A 19,181-nucleotide genomic window follows, 5' to 3' on the forward strand; every position below is an offset into this window, starting at 1 on the left:
TATTCGTTGAGTTTAAAAAAAGATAAGAAAAAGTTTCGAGAAGAAATTGGAGAAAGATAACGATTCAGCCTACGAAAGATTAACAATGCTACCATATAGAGTGTTTCTAAGTCTAGTCTCCACCAGTCTCCGGTGCCTTTTACTTTTGATTACAGTGAGAATTCGCGACAAGTACCACTAGGTCGACGGGAGCTGGCAAGTCGAGTGATCGTGGACTATCCTTTAAAAGTCTACGCGAAACAACCTAACGAAGGAGCAACGAAAACGATTGGGGCCAGGAACAAATGAATTTCTTCGAAGCGTTTAAAATTAGGATTCTCGATCACGAAATTATTCGTATATTTATAATATACATGTATATTATCACTTAGAGCGTTAGGACGACTCGATTAGACGACGTTCTCTGCCAGAGAAAAAAGTTTCAAAGGCTGTATTGCACCGTGTTCAGCGTGTGTGGTACGTGAAAACTCAGTAATTACATTCATGTAATAAATTAGCTTTAGGTAAGGCCGTATAGATAGCACGAACGCGATCCTAATTCTTAAATTTGAACCACTATCGATTATCTTAACGCCAGAAACCCACTTGATTCGAAATTCGATGAATTATTCGTACAATACGTTTCTTTCTACTTTCCTCTCTCTTTTTATATCAAATCAGACAAAAAAATTACAAGCGAATCGTATTATTCCTAATTTTGTTTGTTATCTCTATTCGAGCTTAAAATTCTCCAAACTCTGAAGCGATTTTCTTTAATCCAAATTGAATTTAAATCTGATTTAAATTAAATTTAGCAGCGATTCTATTGTAAAAAGACAATAAAGATAAATTGTCGTCATACAGCGCAACATTTAAGTCATAAATACGTTTCTTCGATTAACGTTGATGGACAGTTCGGAGCAATCGACGAGATGGGAGTAAGATAAGCGAATATGTTAATTTTTAGGGGTCGTTATTTAATTGTTACTAACAGAAAAAACACCTAAATAAAACCTGGATCCCACATATGTCAGGGTATCGTGTTCCAGGGAATGTATGGAAAAGAAATGAGCAATGATCGTGTCGATGTCGATCGTTGACTCACAACTGTGATATTACTTGCGTATTAATTAATCGTCGATTCAACAAGAAACTGTCGAACCATGAAGAAAATTATTATGTTGTTTTATTTCTCCTTTCTCCTTTTATCCTGCCATAAATATATTGCAACATACTTTGTGTTTTTTCTTTTTATTATTAAGAATTAATTATAAATTAAATAAATTAATAAATTAAAGATTGAAAAAAAATGTTTTTTTAAAGATTTGCGAAGTATAATGAAGGTTATATAATTTGCTTTTTTTTTTTTTAATCTTTTAGAATATAATTTACGACGAAATTTAATTTATGAAAAATATAAAGAAAATAAAGAATATAAAGAAAATAAAGAATACAAAGAAAATAAAAATAGTGAATAAAATAATGTATAAAATTCTAAATTAATAAAATAATATTTGAACGAAATAAAATATTTAATTTTTAAGAAAATTAATATTCTATTAAATAACTAATAATGTACGTTTTAAAGCATTCTTAAGGATTTCAATTTTTTATAATATAATATTCATTAATAAATTTGTTATTTTAAAGCAAAAATATATCTTCAAGAATTAAGAATAAAAAATCTAATCGCATACATGACATTAATATTACTTACCTCCAAATCCTGGAGTGTCTGGGTCCATCTGTAATTAGGCAGATCAGCACCATTTCCACTGTTAGGCCTGAGTTTATTTTTCTCTTTCTCATCTTCCTCCTCATCTTCCACATCATCCTCTTTCTTCGAGTTCTCTGCATTATCACCACTTGGGCCAGGAACAGCAGGAGATTCTTTCACTGATTTCTGTAATCAAAATAATAAGAATATATATATGAAGAAATATTCATATATATATATATATATATATATGAAGAAATATAATCTCAATTTAGATAATAGTAACTTATTTGCACATACTTTACTATCTATTTCTTCTTGTAACTTTGCAGCTTGTTCATCGGTTAGCTCAACAATCTTCGATTCTGAATTGAATTTATCCTCTTCAGCTTTTTCTTCTCTTTTTTTCTTTTCCAATCTCTCTTTACGACGTTTCTCTTGTTCTACACGTTCAGCTTTTTCACTGGCAGCTTTGGCAAGAGCTGTAGCTTCATGCTTCTTAAACTTACTAGTGACAAGCTAAAATAAAATATAAATAATGTAATATGAGCTACAATCTATGATTAGTAACGTACGAATTACGTCCACGAGAAGTAACGAAACCATTTATATTACTCAAATTCGTGCAAAGAATAATTACCTTTTCTGCAGCTCCTTCACCTCCTCCCGTGTAAAAATCCGTTTTTCGCGCGAGAAAACTGAAGATTGTGTCAAGTAGCTGTAAAATAAACCATATATCGTTAATAGTTTTCGAATTATTCGTAAAACTAACAATCTTGCTCAAAGTGAACCCTAACCTAAACCGGCTACGAAACTATACTCACCTCTTGTACGCCGCCTTCGTGTTGCTGGGCCATAGCCAACAGCATTCCGTCGAATTTCTCTTCGTTTTTCGACATTATTTTCTGAATTTACGAGAAAACTTACTGCAATACACGAACAAATCACAGAAAATATTCTCCACTGACGTTGAAACCAGCGCACTTTATTGCCACACCACGTTTCAAATCAGAAACCTCTCGAATTATCGACCAAACACGACTTTAAGCGGTGCACGTTGTGCCATCTCACGTTAAACGTAAGCACTAAGGGATATACATGTTTCAATGATTTTCGCATAATTCCATTTTGCATTTTCATAAAATTTATTCCTGAAATTTAAAAGATTGAAAAGGAAAAATTTTTATTATCCTAAAAGGCTGGGTTGAGCCAAATGTAATTTATCCAAGCGAAATGAAACAAGTCAATAAAGCTAATATTTATTCGGAAAGGTCACAAATTTCAAGAATACGTCGAAGTTCAGAAGGGAATGATAATTCTTTACGATTGCTGATACGCAACATTCCACGAATGATGCAATAAAAGAGATATCACTTGCAAAACACTCGAGTTGTTCGTCGTAGAACCCTTCACTTTCCTTACGAGCGCGCCCGCGAATCGTTTTCAATTTGATGCAAACGATAATCTCTTATTTCGGCGTCAAAACGTTAATGGGTTTCGCGTAACGAGAACGAAATTATTAACTGGCCCGGCCGAAAATTTATGCAAGGCGAACATTATAAAAAAGTAGGTTAAAGAAGTGAAAACGGCGTCCTTCAAGCGCGAATACCCAGCCTGTTACAATTATTGCAAACAAATAATTTTTCTTGCAGCGAGATGATTCATTAGCGAAAGCAATTGGTCCCTGTAAACTCGTGGAGTGCATTCTCGTTATTATATGAATTTTTTATCGATGTAAAGTGGAACAATCGATTGTAGCTCATTTTCGATTTTTAACATAATTCATATACGTTTTCTATACGTGTTTAAAATTATAACTTTATCGTCACAACTGGGATAATAATTATCTTATTTAAAATAAGATAATGGCGTACGATAGGACAATAAGATTTCCAAAAATAATCACACAAACATCGGTTAAAGTTGGACCTGGAACATACGAAATATCGGATGTTACTTGTCCTGATAGGCATCTTGGTACGAAATTAAATAACCTATAAGATAACGTTTCAAGAATACGTAAAATAAAAATTATATAAAATATAAAATGAAATTATTTGTATAGCTGAATATACTCCATTTCTCTGTGGAACTGAAAGAAAAACTGTTCAAGTGCCGAAAGAGATTGCACGATTTCCAGGACCTACCTCGTACACTTTAAGAACCCGACGACATATACCAGAACGTAGTTTATAAAAATTAAAATTTTCAAAATTGGATCCAGAGAAATCTAGATGTAGTGAAAAAATTAAAAAATTACAGGGTGGAGTCAGCATTGATTTTAGGGATATTCGGTTTAAGGAAGAGATACCTCAAACACCGAGTCCAATTTGTAACTTAACCGAGACTTTGGTTAAAGAAAAAATAAGATCTCATCCTGGCACATGGAGAGGTCCTCCGGGAAAAGTAATATCTAACTAATCTTCTCTATAAGGAGTAAGATTATTAAATTGTTATTCAACTTTGATGACGAATCACAGTTATGGCTAACACGACCCCCTCCTTCGATTATTCCAACGGCCACATCGATTCCAGATAAAGATTATACGGGATATGACATTAACGAATATGGTGTTTTCGTGAAAAATCCTCCTATAAAGAGAAAGCCAACTTATTTTTACAATGTTCATCGAGGAGTAAAGCATTATTCTCTTATTTAAAAAAATTTTTAATATCGTCACGTTTTAAAATATTCTGAAATATTCGGCCAAATTTTTCAGGAAACGAATGCTACCACGTTATTGTACAAAGGTAATTTTTGGAGCAGAATGACAGGAAGAACAGAGCATCAACCCTTTATAACTCCGGGCCCTGGACATTACGAACACGAAACGAAGAAGACAGCGAATCAAATACACGACGAGAAGATAAGAGAAATAAAAAGAATGACTTCCTGGCAGCCACGTAGCCTCGATATATTGTATAGAGTAAAAATGCGCGAGGTGACTTTACATTGAAGAGAAATAATTTTGAAATACAATCCACGAGTTTGTTGCTAATTAATGATGTTGAGAGTGAATCTTTGCATATAGAATTTGCCAGCACCAAATGCTTACAAGATAAAGAGTGTTTTTGACAAATATTCTAAGAGCAGATGCAAATGCGATACTTATGTCGTTGAACCACCTCCTTTCGGTCAAACTGCCAAGGTTAATAATTGTTTGAAATAATTTTTTACAACAGTTTATCATCGCTAGATTTCTGTTACAGAGATTCGTTGATGCAGATTCTGATATACCTGGTCCAGGTACATACAATCCCATTATTCCTATAAAATGTACATCTTCCATTTTTCCTGCGCCATTCGGTTCTTATGCTACTCGTTTTAAAAAAGATCCTACGCACTTTGGACCAGGTAAGATCTTTTCTTACTTTTAATATCTTCTTTCATAATTTATTTCTTGTGTTTTTCACGATTCTGATTTTTCAATCGAATATAATTGTTGGTAACTTACCAAGAGAGCCGTTCATTTCCTCTTCAGGACCTAGTGATTACGATTTGAATGCCGGTAATTTAGCTTTTGAGTCGGAGAGGCGTTACAAATATACCTACGCGAAAAAAATGAAACCACAGGTATACTTGGATGCAATTTCTTATTGCGAAGAAGAAGAAGAGTATTATACTCCGTGTTCCCCAAAAAGAATAGAAGAAACGAAGACTCTCGTGCATCACGTTGCTTTTAAATCTAAAGTAGAAAGGTTTCCCGAAGTTCAAAAGGTAAATTCAAATGAAGAAATCGGGAAATAAAATTAGATAATATTAAAATCGTCATCTTAATTGAACAATAGCGATGGATTTGCAATAATATTACATTCATCGATAATCAGAAAACCACTCTGTAGATACCATATCATAGCGTTATTGAACCGAGCATATAGTTTCCATTAGTTGACTCATTGCCACGCACAGATGTCAGCACTCGTACAATCCAGCTTCGCAAACTTGCAAAATGAATTATCTCGAACTCGTTACTCGATAATTTTCATTCAATTTTCAAAAGTTACATCCTATTTTATAAAACTATTTTCAAGAAAAAAGGAAAAGAGAAAAAGAAGCTGATAATTTTTCCAAGTAAAAATTCTCTCTGACCCTTTCCATCCAAAAAGAAAAGGGACGAGAATCTCCCTCGGAAAAGCTGAGTCAGTGAGGAAAGGAAGTACGATCGAGATTGAAAATGTTAAACGAGGAACAGCAATTTCTTTAATGAGATCGTATCCGAGTAGCCAGTAGTAACAATAAGTCTGCGGTCAGGTCGGATTCGAAGGATTCTTTCATTCGTGGCCAAAAGTCTGTGTCCAGGTAATCCTCGAAGCGCGAGGTAATCAGGAGAAGGTCGAGACGAAATTAATGGAGGTGGATCGAAGCGATGCATCTGTACCCGGGGCGATTCAGGAACCAGGATCCAATTTGCTCGTTAATCGAGAGATCGTCGAAGCGGGGTTCGACAGTGTGGCCGCAGATAAGGCCGGGATAAGGACGATGCGGAACAACGACGCGTGTCGCTGCCTCTGTCACACCCGTGTCTCCTTTGAGGTTGGCCAAGAACCGCGTTCCTCGGAGTTGAAAGGTGGAATCCTTCTGTGAGAGTCGCCTTTTGAGCCAAAACCGACGTTTGACAGGTGGACATTCAAGAAATTTCATTAAACGTCGTTTTTCCCAGAATGTATATATGATAAATCGTCCGTTTACTCGTTTTCCAATTAAAAACCAAATTGAAATTATATTTTCGAGAGAGATCGATATTATATTATTAATATTTATTCCAAAACTAGTAATATATATTTCTTGTAATATAAGAAGTATCAAAAATTTGATCGATGTAAGAGTAATTATTCTCCGAGTTATCCATTTCTTTTTATTTTATTTTATCACATACCATCTTAAAACTAACGAATTGAAAATTCGTATTCGCCACGAAACTACCATTTGTTTGTTCCGCAAGGAGATATATAAAAATATAGTTTAAAAGTTAATTCGACGTACGTATATATATTCAAACACGTAAATCGCTATTGTGTAACGTGAAGTAGCGATGGATCCACGTCAATTTCGACAAAAGTCAATTTTGGATGGATAATACGGTACGTTTTATACGGAGCAGAAGTTATATCCCGCTTTGTCGCGCGGAATTATCGCGACAGGGCGATAAAACGCAGGAGGAAAGTGTCATCGCGAATTCTTACGATCGCCGGATAAGGACGTCGTCTCGGTCAGAAGAGGGGGGATGAGGCGGGGTGCGATGAGAGATTCGGGGAGAGGACGGTATTTACATAACGTAGGGAAGCGTCGTAACTCGACAGCGGGAGGAAATGACGTTCTGCCATACTCTCGGGGTCATTTCCACGTAGAGGCGCGTGGCCGACGAAAGCCAGGAGGAATCACTTCCGGCTCGCTGAGCCGGAAATTCGAGCCAATCTCTGGGCACCGGTCTATATGTCTATCCACCCTCGAAACGCGGATCGTCACAAGTATCGACGTTTAGTATTCATTCCTGAATCTCGAGAGAGATCGTCCCGTTCTCGTTGGAAAAGATAGAATTATCGGGCAAGACTGTCGAGGCTTAATTGACGAACACTGATCAAATAACTGGAAGGAAATGGATTTATGCTTCGTGGCTCGAGTCTAATCGATTACAGGGAAGAATAAGGACGAGTCGTGGAATGGAAAAAAGAAGAAGAAGAAATGGTAACCTTTATCAAGGTTATCCCCTTTTCCATTATCCGGACGATTATCGGGATAACACTTATTTATCTTTTACAATACGGACAAATTACTCTGAGTTATTCTTATACCATCCTTCTCTTGATCTTGAAAATTCCTCTAAAAACCTGTATCGTTCGATATTTATTGTAGAGAGGCCCCGATGCCGGCATTTACGAGACGTTGAAAGCTTTCAAAAGAAATCGTGACAAATGCGAATTCCCCGCGTTACACGTCCCCTTCGGTACACGCGACACACGATCTTCAAAGATATGGCTCGACACCAAGAAAACGCCAGGTACACCCAGGTTAATCATACCGATGACATGATCCCTCTTGATCATAGAAATCGAATTTACCAGATCCAACCTCCTACCATCTGTCCAAGGATATACTGAAGAACGCGAAGGGCGGTGTGATCGACAGATCGACGAAGATCGAAAAGTATACGCCTCTACTGGGGCCTGCTTACTACACCGTAAGTTGCACACATTAACGTAACGCGTGGCGAGAAACGTCCAAACGATATTTGTAGTTTTCACGGGACAAACTGTGCCCGCAACAACGAGAATCGAAACGAGAGGGAGCCGGCGGATGGCTCGCGTATTTTCACGTCGAAATTTCTATTCCGTCCTGTCGGTTCACGTATATACGGTATTTACTTTGTTGTCACGAGCCAGGATATTGCGTGCTCGGTGCACGAGCGGGAATAATACCGGATACTTCAGATGGTGATGTATGAGTCCCTCCCCCTCCTCCCGCGTTGCGAGAGATGGTTAGATGGGCCCAGCGTCTGTCTGTATTACCTCTGTCCGACGTGGTTCCACGTGGAACCGACCCACGGCTTCGTAAATAGCCCCGAATTGAAACGGAAGTCCTTCTTTTTCATACGTTGGACGTCTTTCGCGCGGACCGATTCGCGAGATGAATGTGTCGGGGAATGGAAGTTTCGTGGATGTAAAGTTTGAAATTGTGCCCGCGTTTTCTTTCGAGTTGTACGGAAAAATGTATGCTTCAACTGTTATATTCTATATCGTAATATGATAAATATGGTTTCTCGATATAGGAAAGAAAAGGAAGAAAAGAATCAATCTGTTGTTAGATAACAATTGATGATTCGATTAGAGTTTGTTAATTATTTGCTATTTTTCTTTTCTTTCTTTGAACGGTTTAATTTGAAAGAAGTGATAAAAAGGGGAGGTTAGTTTAATTGAGATCTCGTTCGTGCACAGCTGCCGCCCTACCTTTCATCCCCTCTTCTGAAGAAATCGTTCAATGTTACTTTGGGCAAGCCGGAAATTGTTAAAAAATTAGAGAAGGAAGAGGAAAAGGAAAGAAAGAAGGTGCGTTGTCCGTGCAAGAGAAAGAAACTTCGTTGGTTCGAACGAAAAATATAGAAGAACGAAAGCTTTCGCTTTTCTACGAATAGAAGATCATCTATTCATTTTTATTATTAAACGAAATACAAAATCTAATTTTTTAATCCAATTTGCTATTAACAAATATATTCTTTTTGTTGGGCAAAATTATTATAAATATTTTTTATAGAATAAAATTTTTCCATAAATTCGACTCGATCATCTCTTCCCCCCCTCCTTCCATTCAATGTATATTTTAATAATGTCGCTGGATACAAATGTACTCCAGTTTATTCGTTAATACACAATTATTATTCACGTGCAGTGCGGATGACACGTAGCCAACAATCATCGAGCAGGGAATTTCCGAGCGTGTAAATCAAACGCAACGCCGAATGCCCTCCTGCGAATAACAGATTCCCAAAAGATTTCCACGGTAAAAGCACGTGTTCAAGTCGAGGACGCTCGGGATTAACGGCGCAGATGAGCAAAATATAGAATTTCAATTGTAACACCGCGTTGACGTTGTCGATTTTCGACCTCTCCCCCCTCCATCCCCACCTCTTTTATCCCATCCCTTGCGGCGTATAAATTATTCGACGATGCTTGCAAAAACGTTGATCGACAATGGCCAAATTTATTCGATTATATCACGTATAATAAAATCATTGAACACGCGCCGTGCCGTGAGAGAAAGAGAGAGAGAGAGAGAGGGTATCAACGCGAGCGAGTGAATAACACTCGTTGTATGGATCCATAATACAACAGGAAGTAACGTCGACAGGTGTCGACACGTGATTTGTATGGCTTGCGAAAAGAATTTCCGCCAGAACGATATTCGACTCGATATCGTCGCGTTATAATATTAAAATAAAGCGATGGAGAGATAGTTTTTGCGGTGGCGAAGTAAGGAAAGGAAATTTGTGTGTTCTCTCGCGCGAGAAATTCTTATAGGTAAACGTATGATTAATGAAGTAATATCGGTGTTATATTGATTGATAAAGTCTGTTATGAATACTTTGGATATTGAATCGAGCGGATTACGAGCATGATATCGGACGTAAATGGAGCGATATATTATCATCGTAATGTATACGAAACACTAAAAGCCAAGCCAAGAAGCGTCAGGGTTCGGAGCGTGTTTGGCGTCCCGGACTTTGATCGATCACTGTGAATGGAAACTCGGTTACTTGTACATTACCTCACGCTATAGTTTTCTCAATGTGCTTCTTACACACAGCTCCTAAAACGTTAAACCTGTTCCCGAAAATTCGAAAATATTTCCTTAATTCTCTATATTAAAAAAAAAATCAAAAAATCTATAATATACTTAAACTCGTAAAAATTAATATTAAAAATATACAAGAGTAGATGTCAAACGAATATAAATCATTAAATTATATTCTCACAGTTATTGAGAAAATATATATATATATATATAAAAACTATACTTATAATCATCAATCACAATATACAAATATTATTATTATACCCGTTAAAATTATAAAATTAAAAAATACGAAGCAAAGTAAAGAAATTAATTTCATTTTTATCGCGTGAAAGATTATATCTGTTAATGTCTGTCTAATAGACAATTCGTTTTCCCTTACAATACGCATAAAATTCACGAAATAAAACGAAAAATCTTCACGGTGGTTTCTCATTTAAAAATCGACGTCGATGGGAAAAAGTTGTAAGCCGCAAGCTATCTCAACGCGTCATCCGTCGCGTATTTCCTTTTTTTTTTTTTTGTAACCATCGTTGTCGGGTAATAAATACTTTAATTGCGAGGGGGAGAAATTCTCTTTTTGTCTAGGGGAGCTCCCTTCGGCGAAAAGAATTCTTCAAGGGTATTTAAAGTCTCGTAGTTACTTTCGTAATTACTCTTCGTTTCGCTCGGTACGGCGGCAAACAGAAGGAAAATAATAAAAGAAAAAAGAAAGAGAGAGAGAGAGAGAGAGAAGAAAAAAAATGAAAGAAAAAGAAGGGAAAAAAATGAAAGGTAAAAATGAAAACGATGAATCGCTACAGTTATAATATTTTCTCTCTTTCTCTCTCTCTCTCTCTCCCTCTGGGATTTGAATATTTATGTACTGGATGTTCTGCACTGACAACATGTGCAATCTTTGGGAAGACCGTGTATCGTTCCATCCCTTATCTTTTATTTGCATTCTCCGGATCGATGATATAATTTATTTACACGTCCGTCGGTTTTGACACGTTATTTTTAATACGAATCGTCTCGTTACGTTTGGAACGAAGTCGTTAATTCAATTTGAATTGAATAATGGAATATACAATTTAAAAAGGTCCGAAATATTTTTTAAGCCAAGTATCTTTCAAGTGATAAACAATATAATTTAATTTAAATACGATTGTTTAGCGGAAGAATTTTAAACGTAAAATTATTTATGAAAAACATGAAATTAAAAATGATCGTTTTTTTAAATCGTTTTTTTTTTTCTACTTTTTAGAAAATATACTCTCAGTTTCGTTTCTACAGATTTAAGACAATTGTGCGAGAACATGTCCGAGGATTCGCATGTTTGCGCTGAGGTCGTTTGCTCGTTTTTATTACCTGAGAATATATACAGGCACTCGAGAAATTACGATGTTTAAACAACGTTTAAACGAGCGTTTAAATGCGAATGCTGACAAAATTATTCATCATCGGTAATGAGTAATTTAAACTTCGTGTTACAATCCGACAAACGTTTAAACGGGTAAACATTTCATTAAATTACAACCAAATTTTATTTTAAAAATAATAATAGTACCTTTGTATACAAAATTCCTTACTTGCTTTTTATAAAATAATTATTACACGAATCTCTTCGTTGAAAAAAATATTATAATTCATATTTGTAATTATGAAAATCTCTTAAAATTTATTAAAATATCAAAGACACTATTACCATTATCTCTTTGTCTCTCCTCTTCATAAAGCGATAATAACCCCGAAAAAAAATTTCAATCGATTCGTATTTATCAAAAGCGGCCAAAGAATTCACGAAAACGCGATCAATCGTGTGAGCGAAACAATAAGAAGAATTTAAACCCATAAACCTGTCCTCCATTGGCCCCTTCGTCATCCCGAGAGTCTCTCTAAGCGAGAGTAATCGGAGAAGCCCGGCATTCTTCCCGCGTCACGCGTCCACGTATGTATCAACGCCGCGAAATGTACCGTCGACGCCGACGACGCATCGTGCCCGCTAATTTCCTCGCGGAATCGTCACACTCCGCTTGTCACCGGGAAGCAATTCCTCCGTGGATTCCTGCCTCCGAGGAATGCCTCCCTTTGATCGTTGCCTCGCGAGCAACGTCGCTCTTAACAAGAGGCGACGGATAACTCCCCCGATCCTCCTCCCGTTATAGCTAGCGCTCCCCCTTTGAAACACCTTGTTCCATCCAAGTGGAGCCGAGACGAAACGCGGGGCATTTATCAAAAATTCCGTTCGGACCGAGGGGCAATTGTCTCGCGCCCCGCGGTGCTTGTGCCGCGTCGTCGTTTGAATCGAGCCTCGTCGCTTGATACGTCGTCGGCGATTGACACGGGTCATTTTGCGGTCGCGGAGCACAATGCGGCCCGGCACTGAATCTTGTTCACGCGAGATGTCATCTCGTGACCAGGTCTCGCCACGGAGTGTCGTGTACTTTGGAAATTGCTTCTTTGTCCTGTGGTGGAGAGCGAAGAATTTTATTATAAATGTCGTTAAAAATAATAAAAATACTGGTGTGAAAATATTCTCGATCGTTAATTTTTATCTCTTTAAGTTTTGATGTGCGTTGAAATAAACGGGGTAATTTTCGACGGCGAAGAACTGCGTTATATCGAATTCAGAAAAACGTTTTACGTATATAAATTCTCTAAATTGTGTCTAAATTATGAGTCCAGTATTGGTGTACAGAAAAACATTATAAAAAATTTTTTACTTCTCAATACAACAAAATGAAATAACGAAACAAGCAATAAACTACTCTCTTTCCCTGCAATTTTCAATCTCAAACTTTTACACCGCTCAATATTTTATTCCCACAAGCGTACCTACATCAAATACGAAATAAAGATACCTTTACGTAAATACGAGCCAATATTTGCAACATAACGACGTCCCGTTTATATTTCTCGCCGCGGTAAATACAATGCAATACGCGTTGTGTACACGTCAAGAATATCGCGAACACGTCCATCCCATGTAAACTCCTTGCGAACAATTTCAACAGAATCCGCGTGATATCGGGAGAGTCTGTTAATCGGCGGATCTCCGGCCGGCGTTGATAATGTGGCGGTGGTACTCGGCAACGAGGACGACATTACCGTCGCAACCCCACATCGGACAGGGCCAAGGGTATCAATCAGCGGTACATGAAAGGGGCGCGGTTCGGCCGCGTCTGTCCTCTGGATCTCTCGCATTGTCTGGCCCCGACAGATAGACACCGAAGCGACGCCAACTTCCGACGTATCTCTATCTGATGACGCCTCCGCGCCGTTGGAAACTAACTCAGTCCCGTTACTTTGTCCGCGACTCCCTTCCATCGTCGAAGCCTCCGCCTCCCCCGTGTGTGGGGTGTTAATAAATTTTCCCCGCGCACAGACGAGCTGCCGGATTTGGAGAGGGAGGGAGGGAGGCCGATTGTGCGTGCTCGCGCGCAATTTCTCCCTTTTCCTCCCCTTCAGGGTTCGGCGCGCGTTTTATGGAAATTAAAAAGTTAAGGGTCGCTCGTGGACGTTCCAAAGCGGCCACCGTCCCGATTCAACCCTTCCCTCCCCCCTCCAAAGCTTTGTCCTCGAAAGAGTTTCCAGACTCTATTCCCGAAAGGATTGTTGCAGGGAGAAAGATTGTTTGCAGAGGAGGATCCGGAGAGATCGGAAAATTTCCATGGCGAACTTTCGAAAATCCCTCCCCTTCCCTGTCTTGGAGAGAACAATACCTCGTTTCGAAGGTTTTAATTTAATGACTCCAAGTCAGAGTGTTGAAGAAGGAGGAGCAGAGGTTCGCTATTGTGGACAAGTACTAGGGAATTATTTGTTTCTTCCGATTCAACGGAAAGGGAACCGTCTATCGAAGAGGGAAGGAGTCGGTGGGCGAGGCAACGTTCTTTTAAAAAAGCGACTAACTGCATCGTGGAAAACAAAGGACCCTTCCGTCTTATTCCTCCTATTTTTCTCCTCTCTTCGCGCGTGTGTGTCGTGTACATCCTGCAATAAACGATAACGTGTAGTCTTTCGCTTCTTTACTCGCTTTAGAAGACGCGCCACCTGACAAGAGAACCTTCAACGCTGGACGCGTTAACTTAACACGCCCGAGATGCGTTTGAGAACGCAGACGTCGCAGATTGGCGTCGCGTCACGAAGTAACAACGGGTATGCATCCTGCTTGGTTTATTCCTCTGTGACAAACGGACTGTGCGTGGGAAGGGAAGGAGGGAGGGTAGTAGTGTATTAACGCTCGCGAAAAATGAAAAAAATTACGAAATATATTTTTCTTGGCAACGTGACGCGATATCGTGTCGACGTGATCAAATTTGTAAAAGAATTTTTAAATGAAACTTTGATATTGTCTCACTTGAGCGAGGAATATTGCCACAGAAGACTCTACCGATACTGTAAGATTATTTTGAAACGTGCATTTATTTAAAACTCTTTCAAGTGGAATACGGTTGAGATTATAGTGGCCGAATATAAATAAAATAATGTCGATATAAATCAAAAAAATTAAAAAGGAAAAAGAAAAAATAGAATAAAGTTAAGACACAATTCAACGTCACGAGTCAATCAAAAAAATTAAAAAGGAAAATGAAAAAATGAAATAAAATCGTGTTAAAATACATTGTGCATAGAATTTTTGTCTAATTCAAAATATATCTACGTGAACAAAATCATATAAAACGGTAATAGAAATTACTCTAGTTAAAATAATTATTTTAAGGAACTACAGCTTGCTAAAGGAATAAAAAGGTACCCCTTTTCTTTAACCCACCATTGTCTACCACCATTTTCTCGCGCTGAATATAATTCCACGTGACGAGTAGTACAAGATCATGCGGGAGTATTTAATTTCGCGCACAGGACACAAACGAGGAAGAAGTTTTTAGGGAAAGCAAAACTCACGTTCACCTAACTCTTTGAATATATATATTCAAAGGGTGTCGCAACAAAGGTTGTGAAACAGGGTGTCCTCTCGCGTTTCACGAGCGAAAGATCCGCTCGTTGGCCGGATGCACGCGCATGAAAAGTCGGCGATACGGGGTGGAACTTCTTTTTCACTCGTTCCCAGCAATGCGCTCACACTACGATCTCTGGCCATTTAGCCAACGAGCCGGCCGCCTCTGAGTCATCTTCCCCTTTCGTCGGCCGCTCTCCCTCTCGCCACTCGATGCATTCGATGCGTCGTCGTCGTAACTCTTCCTCCCATTCACTTCGAGGCGAGCGTAAAATCGAGCGTTTCTTCGAGCCAGAGCGACCGACAATGGTGATTTATGCGACTGAGAGGAACCACGACGTCTCACTTCCGCCATGGTCCGCGATCTGTTTCCCGCCATCCTTCTCTCGCTTGTTGTTGCCCGACTGAGATCGGGAACTGAACTTCCGTTTCGATCAGCAATTTCGATTCTTCGACGTGGACACTTTTTATTTATTTGTTTATTTCTTTTCGGCGTAGATCAGCAATATTTGCGTATTTTATTTTATTATTATGATAGATGGACGTTAAAACAGACGTGACTAACGATGCATTTCATTTTCAAAGTATCCCTCGCCGAGTACGCTCATAAATATTCTGTCGAGAGGGTAATGACAAGTTGTTACCCTAAGTTAGTTCGGTCTTAAATGTTGTTATGATAACGAGAAAATATATCGAAGTGGCAAGCACTATTTTGAAAGAGATAATTGTTACAAAAAATTTTTGTTCAAATTGTACTTTTTGACGAAGAATTCAGTTGTATTATAACAAAATTTGAGAAAAATTTATTTAATTAAATAAATTTAAAGTTATGATATATAATTTATGCCAAAAAAAATGAAATGAATTCACTCGCAATAGTAAAAGCTTTTGAAAAATGTAAAATATATTTTCTTTGCACTAAGAATATTTAAGAATAATGATCAGTCAATTTTGTAAAACATATTTCAGTTCTGAAGAAGCGAAACCAAGTTTCAAAATATAAAAATGACAATTAGATCGATAACTGTATTTTAATAATGTTATTTTTTTAAATATACATTCGTATTCAACGCGAATGCAAAATTGGGAAAACCATTTATCCATTTGGCAATTATTAAAAATTTCGAAATATCAAATGGCATCAAAACAAAGAGATTTATCGGAAGAGGTCTTGAAACTTATAACTTATAAGTGATGATCATTCCATAATGTAGATATATGTACATCTTCTATTTTTTCCTCAACCAGCCAAAATAAATTTATAAAAATCGCAATAGACCACTTTGTATGTTCCACTTTGAAAAAATTATTACTTCTTACCGAAGGGAAGCGATAATCCAGGGTGCACGAAAAATACGGGGTGAGCTCTCCCTCAAAATAACGCCTGACCATAACCGGGCCGGATATTAATATCTCGAGGACGCTGGAAAATCTCGAAAAAGAGGGAGGAGGAGGGAGGAGCGAACAATGACGTTAGGTTCACGGGGGTCTGGCCTGGACAGGTTCTCGACGTAGCGACGCCTCGTTCCTCGAGTTACGTACTTTTATCTCCGGTCCGTGGGCGCGAGAACGTACTCGCCAAGTATCCGGTCGCGCATCCGGCGTTTCCTGTCTGGGAAGGGATCGAAGAAGGGGTTGTTGCGCGCCACCCGTATACGTGAGTTTCGGCTCTCTGTTATCGGTGGTGGGTCTCCGGTCGGGGGTGGGAAGCACGGACATTTAAAATGCAGATTAGGAAACGAAAGAGGGAGGGAGCGAGAGAAAGTCAAATATCGTACGCGGACGTACAAACGTAAGAGGGTCGGCTAGTGGTGGCTAGTGTTTTATCGGTGCCAGCTTCCGTTTTCCTTTTCCCTTTCGGCCGGCCGACCTGCGATGCTTCCACGGAGATAAAGTCACCTCCGAGCTTCAACCAGTCCACTAATTTATTGATCCCTGATTTATTGGCCAGCTACGCCCCGTCGCGGACTTAATTGCTCCACGAGAATGGACTTCGATGCACTCTAATTCGGTTGGAGGGTAAAAAAAAAAAAATGCACGCAGTTCCTTTTTTCTTTTCTCCTAGAAGAGACAAAAGATCGAGAAGTAATTTATTAAGAGTTGTAAGATTGAATCCGAAAATTGTAAAATCTCTTTTCTCTTTCAAAAAAGAGAGTAAAAGGAATAGCGTTTACAAGCGGTGGTCTTTTAAAATGGCCTCCACAGAAAAGTGATCGACGTCAGAAATCCAGCTGGGGAACTCGTCGAAGTTTACCCGGCCAATCGGCGCGCAGATACATCCTTTCTCGACTTATCGGAGCCGAAGATCAAAGCGCGGCAACCGTAACTCGAGGCAAACCGTGTTCGTGATTCCGAGGTAAACCAAGAGAAGATCCAGTCCAACTTGGAGAGTGAGTGAACCAACTGGTCGGGCTGTGTAAACGCAAGATCTCAGCAGGTGGCAAGTGATGGCGTTAAGCCGACTCCGGAGAACCTCCCGATTTACCCATGGTGTAACGAGCTTAAAACACGAGCCCTCCCTCTTCCAGTCTTCTTCCTTTCTCCCTTTCCTCTTTCTCCTCCTTTCATCACTCGCCACGCCGAATACCACGTCTATCCGCCCGTTCCTCTCTTTCGACGTGTCGGAAGCCACGAGCGTTTGGCAGTTACATGAAATACGAGGGTGAAACTCACTGGATGCGCATTGTCCGGTCGCGGCCGCGTTCGAAGCGGAGCCAGTAACAATAGACGAGAGGAGGGGGCTGGAGGTGACCTCGGCTCGATTGTCCTTTAATTTACGGGAATTGCAACTCCCTCCAACGATCGCACACCATCGCGTGGCACTACATACGCGTCCTCCACCACCACCGCCCGTCGTCCACCCCCGCTCAACTATCGCCGCAAGCACTCACGAGCATCCCTTCTACTTCTGCACTGTACAACCAACCCCCTCCTCTCTCTCCCCCCGGCCTGATGGGGGGACAGACCTCTCTTCACGCGTCAAGCTCGTTGAGCGCGCGAACGCACGCCACGAGCTTAATTCGATCTCCATAATCGGTCGGGCTTTACATAATCGGGAAGTGCTAATACCGATTCCCGCTACAACCGATTCTCGCCATAGTCGGCCCGCGATTGAGCGGCACGGATTACACCTGCACGATCCGCACCGCCCCATCTAACCGCCTCCCTCCCTCCACCCACCCGCCTAACCACCCCAATGTTCAGGTGCTCCACCGATCCAGTGTCGTACGAGAAAATCGCCGCATTAACTGACCGATACGATAACCAGGATCCCTTTTTGCCCGCTTATGGATCTGATATCGGTTCCGGATTATGGGGAGGAGAGGCGAGTAATTAAATTTCCGTAGGTATGTCCGATATATCGATGTTGCTCTCTCGTCTATTGTCTCGTGAAATTTTAGTTTTTTTCTCTATCTCTCTCTCTCTCTTTCTTCCTTAGGGCAAGATGGAACTGTGAAATCTGAAATTAAAATCCGATGGCGTGGAAGATCGTGTATATAATTTCTCCTTTTGTCAATTCAGTCGTGAGAGCGATACGTCTCACTAGATTCAAATTTATCCATTTATATTTAATTTTATCATGGGGCGATTTTATTATTCATTATGAAGTGTACGCAGAAATTTATTCTTTTTTTTTCTATATTATATTCCACCCAAACGTATCTCAATGACTGATTCTATTTTCCATCCTCGGTCAACTTACTCGTAAAAAATTCGCTCTCGCCATACCAGTTCCATTCCGGCACATCGTGGACATCAATAGGGTGTTCCTTACCCCCTCCTCCCCCAGCAAAGTTTTTTCAATGCAGGAGGCAAAAAAGACACGACGAATGGGGGACGCGATCGGGGTAGGTGGCCGAGATCCGGATGATCTCTGTCGGGACGATTTCTTTGAGGGATGAATCCGGCGATGGAGGAGGAATTAGGAATTTTGCGGGGTGCGGTCATGTGCGTAAGTGCGAGCGAAAGATGCGTGCGGGCTTCCACGTGACGAACAATCGTTTTGCACCCTCCGCGCGAAACGGAAAATGTATCTCGCTTGACGGAGCTCAAACAAAGGGTAGGACACGTCGTACGCGAGGGTCAACCCCTGTCATCCCGTTCTACTCGTTTTTGCTTCTCTCTCTGTCTATCCTCGTCCTCTATCGTTCCATCCGTTTCCTCTAGTTTCCTCGCCCTCTCGCGTGACATTACGTACGACAAATAGTCGTTCTCCAACTGTCAAAGGATTAACGTCGCTGCGCTTCATCGTCGAGCATTAA

At 39.7% G+C, this 19,181-nt stretch overlaps 3 protein-coding genes across 5 annotated transcripts in view; 2 read left to right on the forward strand and 1 right to left on the reverse strand.

The window, feature by feature from the left end:
• LOC108004453 (uncharacterized) overlaps positions 1–1,152 on the forward strand; it is a 66,503-nt gene extending 65,351 nt beyond the window's left edge. For all 3 annotated transcript variants that reach the window (XM_062080024.1, XM_017067381.3, XM_062080023.1), the window contains exon 4: positions 156–1,152. In XM_062080024.1, the coding sequence (XP_061936008.1) occupies positions 156–181 (26 nt within the window). In that variant the 3' untranslated portion in view covers positions 182–1,152. The remainder of the gene's footprint in view (positions 1–155) is intronic.
• Positions 1–3,179, reverse strand: part of LOC108004445 (nuclear migration protein nudC) — a 101,366-nt gene extending 98,187 nt beyond the window's left edge. The window contains exons 1-4 of the mRNA XM_017067368.3: positions 2,521–3,179; positions 2,337–2,414; positions 1,997–2,215; positions 1,697–1,882 (exon numbers count right to left, since the gene is read on the reverse strand). Coding sequence (XP_016922857.1) covers positions 1,697–1,882; positions 1,997–2,215; positions 2,337–2,414; positions 2,521–2,595 — 558 coding nt within the window. The 5' untranslated portion in view covers positions 2,596–3,179. The remainder of the gene's footprint in view (positions 1–1,696; positions 1,883–1,996; positions 2,216–2,336; positions 2,415–2,520) is intronic.
• A 1,285-nt stretch (positions 3,180–4,464) lies between these two features.
• The window catches only part of LOC107993683 (sperm-tail PG-rich repeat-containing protein 2-like), a 30,477-nt gene continuing 15,760 nt past the window's right edge, over positions 4,465–19,181 (forward strand). The window contains exons 1-5 of the mRNA XM_062080723.1: positions 4,465–4,638; positions 4,729–4,845; positions 4,907–5,051; positions 5,179–5,414; positions 7,744–7,875. Of these exons, the coding sequence (XP_061936707.1) occupies positions 4,465–4,638; positions 4,729–4,845; positions 4,907–5,051; positions 5,179–5,414; positions 7,744–7,875 (804 nt within the window). The remainder of the gene's footprint in view (positions 4,639–4,728; positions 4,846–4,906; positions 5,052–5,178; positions 5,415–7,743; positions 7,876–19,181) is intronic.

Source organism: Apis cerana, linkage group LG10 (assembly GCF_029169275.1).
Source record: "Apis cerana isolate GH-2021 linkage group LG10, AcerK_1.0, whole genome shotgun sequence".
In the NCBI taxonomy this organism is placed as follows: Eukaryota; Metazoa; Arthropoda; class Insecta; order Hymenoptera; family Apidae; genus Apis; species Apis cerana.